Source organism: Carlito syrichta, unplaced genomic scaffold, assembly GCF_000164805.1.
Source record: "Carlito syrichta isolate Samal-C Ts95f unplaced genomic scaffold, Tarsius_syrichta-2.0.1 Scaffold309384, whole genome shotgun sequence".
Classification (NCBI taxonomy): Eukaryota; Metazoa; Chordata; class Mammalia; order Primates; family Tarsiidae; genus Carlito; species Carlito syrichta.
The window spans coordinates 158,873-170,984 of record NW_007253480.1 but is presented as its reverse complement, the minus strand read 5'-3'; the positions used below and the strand labels follow the sequence as shown (position 1 = coordinate 170,984).

The 12,112-nt window shown below is 38.9% G+C and overlaps 1 protein-coding gene across 1 annotated transcript in view; it reads right to left on the bottom strand.

The window, feature by feature from the left end:
* The window catches only part of ACADL (acyl-CoA dehydrogenase, long chain), a 30,843-nt gene extending 21,445 nt beyond the window's left edge, over positions 1-9,398 (bottom strand). Inside the window, exons 1-4 of the mRNA XM_008067190.1 lie at positions 9,208-9,398; positions 7,642-7,797; positions 5,306-5,443; positions 3,809-3,973 (exon numbers count right to left, since the gene is read on the bottom strand). Of these exons, the coding sequence (XP_008065381.1) occupies positions 3,809-3,973; positions 5,306-5,443; positions 7,642-7,797; positions 9,208-9,398 (650 nt within the window). The remainder of the gene's footprint in view (positions 1-3,808; positions 3,974-5,305; positions 5,444-7,641; positions 7,798-9,207) is intronic.
* Positions 9,399-12,112: the final 2,714 nt, after the last annotated feature.

The following is a 12,112-nucleotide window of genomic DNA, read 5'->3' as shown; positions in this document are numbered from 1 at the left end:
ATTATTCAAACTGTAGTGACAACGATGATAAAAATTGTTCAATATTGAAAAGGCTCACACATTTGCTCTGAAAAATCATATAAGCACTCACACAAATGAATATATGGTTAAGATTATATAAACTTGCTTGATTTTTATAAAGCAGGACAGCAAAGTCCAGCTAACATTCAAGACCTCAAACTGGACTCAGATCACATTTCAACACTTACTAATCCCTGAGATTCTGTGTCACCATGTGCTTAGCTGCATCTATATACCTTGGTTCCTTCCCCTACCTGTTTATCAAAATTTAGTTATTAAATTCCTATGTCTCAAATGATTTTCTCTAAGAAACCTGTTCTAAAAGTAGAACATTTCCAATTTTCATGAATAGCTTACAAAAAATAGCACCTACATATAAAATAGTCCACATCACTTATTGTTGTGAAATGTTTCTGTTTCTTCTTGTTGTATGTGGTCTTTGTGTTTTATAGTCAATAGCATAGTGATTTTTAAATCACTCTCTGTGTTAGGCTGGATAATAACCCCAAAGATAACCCTAAAGTCTGTGTTTTCTTATATGGAAAAAAAGGGTCTTGCAGATGTGATTAATTTAGGGATATTGAGACGGAGAGGTTATCATGGATTATCTGGATGAACCCTAAATGCAGTCAACAGATACATGAAAAGTGCTCTCTGCCTCACTAATCATTAAAGAAATGCAAATCAAAACCACACCCAGATACTACCTAACTCCAGTCAGGATGGCTATCATCAATAACTCAGAAAACAGCAGATGCTGAAGAGGATACCGGAAAAAGGAACACTTCTACACCGCTGCTGGGAGCGTAAACTAGTACAACCTCTGTGGAAAACAGTGTGGCGATTCCTAAAAGATCTCAAAATTGACCTTCCACATGACCCAACAATCCCCCTTCTGGGAATATACCCGGAGGAACTCAAATCATTCTACAAAAAGGAAATCTGTGCACACATATTTATTGCAGGGCTATCACAATAGCAAAAATATGGAACCAACCATGCTACTCATCAAAAAGTGGACTGTACATTTAAAAAGTGGTACATATACACAATGGAATATTATACAACCATCAAGAAGGGCAAAACTATGAACGTCACAGCAACTTGGATGGATTTAGAGTCTGTAATACTTAGTGATCTATCACAGAAACAAAAAACTGAGTACCACGTGTTCTCACTCATAAGCAGCTGAACAGTTATAATACTACAAGAAAGGGATTGGCAGAAGCAGGACACTGCCAAGGAAGAGGGGGCACACTTCATCAATAAGGGTACCTGATCTCAAACCAGGCAAAGTAGGAACCAAAGTCAGGTCCAAACTTTATGTACAAGGGACCATTTGTATACCTAATCCCGAATTGTACTTCGCATCTTTAAAATAAAAACATAATAATATAGTCTCATAGAGCACTTACTTTGAATTTCAGCTATTAATAAAATGGTATTATCTCTCTCCCTAGTCCATTTACCCAACTCAAGCTTTTTAAGGACGTGGTATATACCAAGATCATGTTTATACACTCTGTGCCTGGCATGTTGCTTTGCATATACAAACATTCAGTAAACATTTGCTGAAATACAGTGTTAAAAACACCAAGTGTACAGAAAGAATAAATATAGCAGGCCCCAGACTGCTATAGAAAGGCCTATGACAACACTGCCTTGGCTGACATCTGAGAACTTGGATTTCAGGAGGGTTCCAATCATTCTCGGTATTGATAAGGGTGGCTTACTGTGTCTAAACTGCTTGTGCAATTAATAATGGCTTATACTGAACATCTGCTTTCCTTCTTGGAATCTCAACTTTTGGTTCACACAAGGTAGAGGGTGCCCTATGACCAGCCTCTAACAAAATCCTGGGCACTGAGTCTCTAATGAGCTACACTTTGGTAGACAACATTTCATTTCTTTTCTTTTCTTTTTTTTTTTTTTTTTAAGAAAGAAGAGTTTATTTAAAAGTAAATTAAAGAAGGCTGAGGTGAGTGGATTGCCTGAGCCCGTGGGTTCCAGACACGCCTGGGCAGCGAGACCTCATCTCTACAATAAATCAAAAAATCAGCCGAGCATGGTAGCGTATGCTTGTAATTCCAGCTCCTTGGAAGGCTGAGGTGGAAGGATCGCCGGAGCCCAGCAGGTCAAGGTTGCGGTGGCTGGGAGCGGCCACTGCACTCCAGTCTGGGCAACAGAGTGAGACTCCAACTCAAAAAAAAAAAAAAAAGTAAATTAAAGAGAGAATGAGAAGGAAGAGAGAAGATTCACCTCCCCAAGGTGGGGGAGGGGGACCAAAGCCAGGAAGCATGGCATCAGCCATGGCTCAAAGAGCACATGGCCATACCAGACTCTAGCAAGGCAATGTCCCAGTAGACAACATTTCACACAAGTCATAACATGTTTACTGAAGGAATTAAGCATGTCCTGTGTGATTTCATTGGGAAAGGACTCTTGGCAACTGCCTCTGGTTTGCTGTGGACTTTGCTCCATGAGACTTTTCCTTTGGTTGATTTGGCTTTGTATCCTTTATTGTAATAAATCTTAGCCATCAGTTGTTTTGTGAGTTCTCCTAGCAAATCACTAAAACTGGAGGTGGTTTTGAGGTCCCTCAACACATGAATTCAAAATGTATTCATCATACATCTGATCACTTCGAACATCATAAGTAAGTTTCAAGAGGAGATTCTATTAATATAATATAGAGCCAGCTACCTGAAAGATAGGTTAAATGACAGAGGTATGTGAACCAATCTGTGGCCTGATTATCATCAAAAGGGTAGACGCTGATAGTGAATAGTTTAAAGCTGTTGTTGTTGTATTCTAACATCATAATTTTCATCTTAAGTAAGTATAAAGAATCAGTCACTAAAGTCTATACATAGTTTACTAAAACAATTCTTCTCTGCAGGAACATATATTCTACAGGAAATACAGATAATGGCATAGCTCCAGTTTGTAGATTTTTCTTAAATTTTTGGACGGTATATATAGAATATTTAAAATAGTTAAAAATATACACCACTGTATATCTGGCACATGGAAGGCACTTACTAAATAAGCAGCAAATGACTGAATACATGATCTTATTCATTCCCTTTGTGTCAACGCTTTGATTTATGCAAAAGATTTTTTTTTTTTTTTTGAGTTGGAGTCTCACTCTGTCCCCCAGACTGGAGTGCCAAGGCATACTCACGGCCACCCTGGTGTTGACCTGCTGTGCTCCAGCGATCCTTCTGCCTCAGCCTTCCAAGTAGCCAGAACTACAGGCATGTGCTACCACGCCCGACTAATTTTTTATTTCTTGTAGAGGTGAGGTCTCTCCAAGTTGCCCGGGCTGGTCTTGAACCCGTGGGCTCAAGTAATCCACTCGCCTCGGCCTCCCAAAGTGCTGGGATTACAGTCTGAACCACCAAGTTCATCCTATGCGTAAGACTTTTAAAACCTGTTGCTACCTCACCCTGTCACCAGAGTTCCAAATATACCTTTTTAAACAAATTGCTTGACATTTACATGTGATTCTCACCCTACATCTAAAATTTATTATGCTGAAAATTCAACTCATCCCTACCATTTTCTTTGCATAAAACGATGCTAATATCTCAAACACAGCATATATTACAGTACACTTTATTGTTATTTTCCTACTGGAGTTTTAAGTTACTTGAGGTCATGAATTATGCCATGCTCATCTTTGTATTCCTTCCAACACATTAGCTCAGAGTCTTAAATAAGCCAGCTACTGAAAATGTTAGGGCACTGCTTCCAAGAATTCAAAGCCAACTAAATTATCACTTACCTTCCAGCCCCAGGCTCTGTCATTGCGATGGCACCAATACACTTGCCTGCAGTCATCTGGGGGATGAAGCGCTTAATCTGTTCTTCCGAGCCGTAGTTTGCAATATAGGGCATAACAATATCTGAATGAAGACTAAAACCTGGGCCTGTACAATTTGAATATGCTCTTAAAAAGAAAAAAAAAAGGGAGAAAACATAAAGTACAACATAGCTATTTTGTTCTGTTTTTAGTTTCTTCGATTTCCAATTTAAAAATGACTAATAAAGTAACAAAGTATTCAAGGTCTCACTACATTGTGGGCTAATAGCCTCCTTACAAAGCTATCACATTGCTGAACTTTTTCTCTCTGTATTTTTACTCATCTTTTAATTTCTGGCTCTAACACGGTAATAGTGTTCTATCAGAGTTCAATGAACATTTATTTAATTAAAAGAGAAAATATTTTAAAACTTTAATCACTACAGTTGTATTCCTCTAACACAGCAACTATTTTGATTATGGCAAATTACCCTTGCCATAAGGATATATTCTAATATACACCCAATCATGGTGTGAATTTTGTACTTTGTTGTTTTCTTCTTCATTATGTGATATAACAAAGTCTTCTTTTTCTTTAGTTTTTAATCAAAATCTTAAATAGCTGCAAAACATTCCAAACTGTTTATGTACCATAATTTACTTATTCATCTCCCACCGCTGGACATTTAGATTGCTTCAAAATTTGGGAATTATGATCTAACATGAAAATAATTTCTGAACACACCTTCTATTTTTCTTATTAAATTATTTTCTTAAGATAAATTCTCCAAAATGACATTCTAGGTCAAAGAGCAGGAACATATTCATATATATCTATACCTATCTATCTATCTATTTATCTGTCTATCCATCTATTTTCACCTTTTAAAAATCCCCAAAATGTTTATTGCTCTAATTTATAGTGTATGAGTGTATCACTTTCACTATAATCTTGTCAGTACTGGGTATTAAGATTTCTAATTTTCATCAGTTTTGTAGATACTCAAAATAATACTTCCTGATCAATTTAACTTGCATTTGATTGGGAGTAAGAATAAACTTTCCTTATTTAAAAAAATTTACTTGCATTTCTTTTTTGAACATTCTTTTCTTCACATCTTTTGCCCATTTTCAACTGAAATCTTTGTTTTTATACATTACGCTTCTAGTATATTTAATGCAAATATTTTCCTACTCTGCTGTTCTCTTTCAAATGTAATTTTAACGGGGGAAAATAACTGTAAGCGTCAACAAGAAATGAAACTATCTCTTTAATTTTCAACAGCTCCTCTCTCAATGACTTAAAGGGGGATTTTCTTATCTTCCCACATTCAAACAATGTGCAAGGGGATATGAGTGGTATAACTTTTAAATTTTGCACTGAATTTTAAATTCTCCAAGATTAGAAAGCATTTTTATCATCCAAGAAAGGTGAACTGTGTGCTTACAAGACTCAACTTCCAATGTCTCCATACTTACTGCTCCTCCCACACAACTGCTGAGGAGTACAAATCCCCGCCGATACCACCGTGATGCTCTGCAATATTGACACCGAGCAGACCTTGTTTTCCAGCTTTTTCCCAAAGCTCCCTACTCACTTCTCCAGCTTTCTCCCATCTGCAAAGAACATATTTTTCAAAATCAGAGAAACTTTTCTCATATTATTTAAGTGGCCATAACTTTGAATTTCTGAGTGTTTTTGTGCGGAAATGTACTCTTAAGGCAATTGTTGACATTGGTCATGCACTTCTACTTGCATCTGACTCTTGTATCATTTCTTCTCCTTTTTCTCTTCTTTTCTTCTTTATATTTGTCACTTCCTTCCTCCCATTCTATTTTTGGGACTTGAACATTATGCCCACTGATATGCATTGATGTAGTTCTGCTCAGTTGGTGCTTTCCCAGTGCAAGCTTAGTTGTGCCATGTGGTCATGGGAATTTGCCCAAACTGTCTTGTAAAGGCAGTTCTCATTGGCACATTTTCTTAAAGTGCTGAACAAGTATATCAAAACTGACAAAGTTAGCAATCTTATTCCTGTTTACCCAGGAAAAGTGGAAGAACAGAAGTACCTTGCAGCACTGCTCTCTCAAATGAGTTTTCTGAAAATGTTAGACACTGAATAAGACTGTGCAACCTCAGTTTTTCTTTTTTAAAAGTAAGAATGGTATGATGCAGAAATAGACAGTTAATTGGAGATAGTGGGAAAAAATCTGAGAATTTTTGTCCATTTAAGTGGTAGATATAGTTAGTAAGATATGAGGTATTTGACTGACGGTAAATACAGACACCACAACATTTTTTTTTTAAAAAAAAGAGTTTGGTTATTATGTGTTTGATGTAGTTATTACCTAAAGTAGCTTTGAGAATATTTTATTATTAAAAATATTTTATTAGTGATCCAAAAGTTATCAACTTCTATATTTTAATTTCAGGAGCTTCATAACATTTTTCTTCTGGAACAAAATATAAAAGCAATGAAGAAACAAAAAAGATTCTCCTAAAGCAAGGTATACTACGTCTCTCTTGTATTTATTTATCTAAGTTTTAAAACAAAGTTTCTTAGAGAAAGAAGAAAAAGTTTCTTTGAGGAAAGAAAGGGCCAGTAAAAGTTTCATACCAGAAAGGTCTGGCATGGGCAAGCCTCTCTAAAAAGCAAGACGCCTCTTGTCTTTAAGAAGCTAGTTGCTTTTCATCAAAGACTAGTCAAGGCTTCTGAGTGCAGCTAATTTTGGTCAACCTTACCAAGAAAGTATTAGAAAAACCTAACGAAAGCTGTTTTAAAATAATATTTTAAAACCATTCTAAATGTTGTAAAGTACAGATATTCCCTGGTTTCAACTTACAACTATCTGATGGTTTAACTTACAACTATCAGACACAGATGGTGTGAAAGTGATATGCATTCAGCAGAAATCATACTTTGAGGACCTATACAACCATTTTTTTTTCACTTTCAGTACAGTACTTAATAAAGTATATGAGCTAGTCAATACTTTATTATAAAACAGGCTTCATTTTAGATGATTTTGCCTAACCGTAGGCTATTGTAAGTGTTGAGCATGTTTAAGGTAGGCTGGGCAGAGCTATATGTTTGGTAGGGTAGATGTATAAAACCTCACAAACCTATGACATTCCTGAACATTTTCTCTCTTGTTTTTACTTATCTTTTGCTTTCTGGCTTTTACATAATAACAGCACTGAGAAGTTTTGTGTGTTTTTGTGTAAATAACAGTGTTAACATAATTACAATGCATTTTAACTTATGATATTTTCAACTTACAATGGATTTATCAAGATGCAACCCCATCCTAAGTTGAGGAGCAGTTGTATGGACATTCAAGTGAATTTGGACACAGAAAAACATCTTATTTTAATAGAAATAATAAGTTTATGGTCAGTGCAGTAATCAGCAATTAGTTAATCAAGAAACACCCAGCAGTAAAAATCCTTAGTGGAAGCCAATTTCCTACCAAGATCTGTATTATGCTGGCCTTTTGAGCTTTCACATATTTTAATAAATTCATGAAGCAGAAAAAAAAAAGACTATGAAACTGACTAGTGTTTTGTTACCACTTCTCCATGTTTTTCAAATTGTTTCAAATTATCAGATTTTCTTCTTTTTGCGCTATACACTTTAAAATCCATTCCAGGAGCTCCTGGGCTCTAACAGTGTTACGGTGAAAAACAGCAAAAAGGTTAATAAAGCACTGAGCATAGTATTTTTTTTTTCTGTTCCACAATACACAGCATCCTAGGAAATGGTCCTATCGCACTCCTTTCTGTGCATCGCATTAAAGGAAAATGGGTCACTTACTCTGAGTGATGAGGAATCACTTCTTCTTGAAAAAACTTCCTGACACTTTCCCGGAAAATGTCATGCTCTGAAGAAAAGATTCTTCTAGTTCCTACATCTGTTAATTTTTTAGCAGAAGCTGTTTCTAGACGTTCTGTCCCTCCAGAATGGGAACATCTTTAAAGATACATATGTAACAAGAAAATTAAGTGATGATTACTCTTCATAGCCAACCTAATGCTACCGAACAGCACGGAACCCCAATTTCTTTCCCAGAAGCACTTTAGAGGCAAGTAAAAAGAGTTTGAAATATAACAAACCTGGGTTCAAATTTAAGCGTCACCACTTTCGACAGGATCTACCTCACCGAACTAGGATTAAGAGGTAGTTTATCATTATTATTCAACCCAGTCTCTAGTTCCAAATCCATACAGAGAACAATGCCTAGAACTCACCACAGGTCTGAGTTGAGTTGACATACCATGTTGTTACACACTATGCTGTCACATGGGACATGTGGATTAAAGGCAAAAATTCAGATAGTACTATGGAATAATACGATAATTTTTCATGTCATGTACAATGTCTACAATAATGCAAACCTTCCATAATTAGTATTTTATCCAGAATCCCAATTTCAAATGGCAGGTGTATAAGATGTAAACTGTGTTGATGTCATTGCCACATTACAGAGCCAATCTGGGTGTAAATCAAAATGCTCACCAATTTTTATAAGGCTTCATATGGAATTATTCAAGACCCATGCTCATTACACCCCTCCAACATGCATACCAAGCTTAAAATAAGACTGTTCACTGGGCCTGGTGGTTCAGCCTGTAATTCCACGCCTTTGGGAGGCTGAGGTGAGTGGATTGCCTGAGCCCGGGGTTCAAGACCCGCCTGGGCAACTTGGTGAGACCTCATCTCTAAAATAAATCAAAAATTAGCCGGGCGTGGTAGCGCACACCTGTAGTTCCAGCTACTTGGAAGGCTGAGGCGGAAGGATCGCCAGAGCCCAGCAGGTCGAGGTTGCGGTGGCCGGGAGCGGCCACTGCACTCCAGTCTGGGTAACAGAGTGAGACTACAACTCAAAAAAAAAAAAAAAAAAGACTGTTCTATAGTTGTTAGGTCTTCAGCTTTTTTTTCCTTCTGAGGTACCCATGAAAGAAATTTTGAAAATCTATGCAACACTTTGTATATTTTCAAGCTCACATCTAAAAACTGTCTTATCATACATCCAAATATTGTCAAAAGATTTTTATTTTTGTTTTGCATCACATTCTGATGTAGGTTTCTCTCTTCCTTAGTTGGATTGGTTTCTTTTTTCTAGTATTTATCTAGAAAAGACCTATTTACTGTAACTAACCAAAGTAGACTTAAAGGGTTTGTTTTCAGTTTTTAAGTAAACATCACAACATATTCGTAAAGTCTTATTAATTATCATTTGTATGTGTTTCTCCATCCACTTTCTCCATAGACTGACTGACTAGTTGCCACATTTAGAGCTGTGGTGCTCTGGTTTTCTTCCTGGGCATGCATGTGCTTTCTGGAGTTGGCCAGTCCTCAGTGGAAACATCTGTTAGACACTTGGTGCTTGTTGCCACCAGAGTTGTCAAGCCAGGAGACTTGTAGGACTCTTCATGGGCTCCTGGGGTTACCACATCTTTCTCTGCACCTTGGGGCAAAGTGTTCTCGTCCCCACCTGGGGTCACAGGGTCATCTTCTGGCCCGACTGTGCTGGTTCTCTGTGCCAGGACCCAGAGCAATGCGCTTCCCATGACTCCGAGTGGAACTGGCGTCTTCCACATCTTCCTGGCGGACAGGCCCGGCCCAGAGGAGTGTGAGGTGGGCACTCCAGTGCAGGAGAAGCCCCGGCGAGAGGGAGCCCGGCCTTCCTGTGCCCAGGGCAGCCCAGCCGGAGAGCAAACCTGGTGGCTGCCGATTACTATTTTTAAAGGTTACAGTTAATCTGGGTAACGTACCATTATTACTGAATCAGTCTTGTTTGTTGACATGTAGATGGTTTCAACCTTTTTGTCCCCCTGACATGGATTATTTTATTTAGTTTATTAGTTTGGTTTATGTATCTTTGTTTAATGCTAATGACCAAACTGTGTTCCTTCAAAATTCATAGGATGAAGGCCCAACCCTCAGGGTGATTGGATTTGGAGGTAGGGTTTTTGGCAAAATGAGGTCAAAAGGGTGGGGTCTTAATCTGATAAAATTGGTGACCTTCTAAGAAGAGGAAGTCAGTCTCCTCCTTCTGTCAATCTCTCTCTCTTCCCCACTCCATCCAAATCATAAACACAGTAAAGAAACAAATCATATAGCTTAGAAGGTGATAAGTTCTATGGAAAAAGAAGAGTGGAGAAGGGATCAGGGGTGTGTGTCCGGGACTAGGCAGGAACAGCAGCTGCACTATGAAACAGTGCAGTCAGGGTAGGTGAAACTCGAAAGGTGAGGTCTGAGCCAACCATTGAAGGTGACAGTTTGCCAAGCATGTTTCTATTAAAAAAAAAATTCAGAGCAAAAGAATAACTAGAGCAAAGGCTGTAGGTCTAGATGGTGTCTGATGTGTTCTGAAGAAAGGGCAAACAAGCCCAGTTGCACAGACTGAGTAAGGGCAAGAGAAGGAGATGAGGTCAAAGGGAACAGGGGACCAGGACATGCAGGAGGCCTTGCAGATCACTGCCCTGTGGCAGCACATAAACTGAAATTGACTTGATCCCTTATCATTGAAACGACTGGCTCTGATTTCTTGCTCGTAGTCTAAAACTATAAAGCACATATCTGTCCAAATAGATTTTCCCTACTTGAGATTTCTTCCTCAGAGGAAAAAAAAATATGCTGAGACTGGGGAACTAGGACTGTAAGACACTGAATCATTTGCCAACATAATAAGTGAATGTTAGCGCCAGAATTTATACTCAAGTAGGCCCGGATCTTAAAATGTTGCGTTAAAGAACGCTTTGGACTATTTCTAAGTAAAATACACTAAGACACAGGAAAGCAAAAAAAAAAGGGAAAAGAATAAACACTTCCAGGTCAGCCAAAGGTGGTCAAGAGAATATATAATATATAGAGGGAAGAAAATCAACACCTGCTAGCAAGTTTGTTGGAACTTGTATGTTTTAGTCTGAATACAAAGAAACCTGTACTGAAAAAAAGCAGCCTCCCCCCCCCAGCTGCTACTAATCTTACCAGTTAGACTGTAAGTTTTTTTAAAGCCCCATTTAACATTTTAAAACACCGGCAATTCCTCAACATCTGGGAGCTGGTTATAAATACACAGTGTCAGGCCTCAACCCAGACCTACTGAATCAGAATCCATACTTTAACAAGATCCCCAAGTAACTCATAAACACGTTAAAGTTTAAGAAGCTGGTTACAATAAAACTGTAGTCATTGGCACATTCAGAAGGTCCTTCTTGTCTCTCCCTTTCCAATATTCTCTGTGAGGGGAGATTTTCTTCCCATACTTCAACTAAAGTAACTTACTGCAATAGACAGCACAGAAGCAGATTAAGAGAATCTGGCTGTTTTCTATTAAGCCAGACATTAAGGGATTTGCAAAAATGTAAAACAAGGTCAAGTACTTTTTATCTGTTTGTTCAGGAAAATGTATTTTTCATTTAAAATGATATTTGTGTTAACATGTACTGAGCTTATTATTGTTATTTTAAAATGAACTAAATATTTGTAAGGTTTCTCAGTTTTGTAGATACATATTGATATTTATGTGGATAGATATAACCTACGTAAGCAAAAGATCTTTGGGGCCCTCTAATTTTAAGAGCGTAAAGGAGTCCTATTACCAAAAAGTTTGAGGGTCACTGTCTTAGGACGTTCCAGGCAAGAGTTTAGAAAAGTACAGTACGTGTATCCTAAAGAAAATCACCTTCTCCGTGAGGCCTTCCCAAACCTCCCCAAGAAGAAAAAGCATTTTTCTCTCCCAGCTTTCACTGCATCTCAGAATACTTTACAACGATGTTGCAACTGGCGAATTTTCCGGCCCTTTCACCTTTGTTAAATAATGAATCCTCCGCGCTTCTAATTTGCTACCCAGTGAATGAACTGTATGCGTCACGCAGTCTCTGCAACTTCGGATCTTGCTGCAAACACCGCCTTCCTAGTCGCTGAGCCACTCGGGTTCTCTTCACGCCTCCTCCGCCCTGAGTTCAAGGACGCGTCCATACCTCGGACGCGCACGCCCTGACCCCACGGAACCCTCGCCGGGTCGTTTCCAGCCTGGGTTATTTGGTTTGAGACACTCCGGGTCTGCGCCCTGCAGGCCGCGGCGAGTCTGGCCCCCACGTTCACCTCGCGCGGCGGCGGTCCCCTGGCGCTGTTCCAACCGGACCCAAGGTCGCAGCCCCAGTTCTTGCAGACGCGCCCCGGGGGTGATCCCCGCCCCCACCCCCGCCCCCACCCCCACGCCGCCCCGCCCCGCGGAGGAAAGTTTCAGAACGCAGGCTGCCGGGTCCCCCGGCGG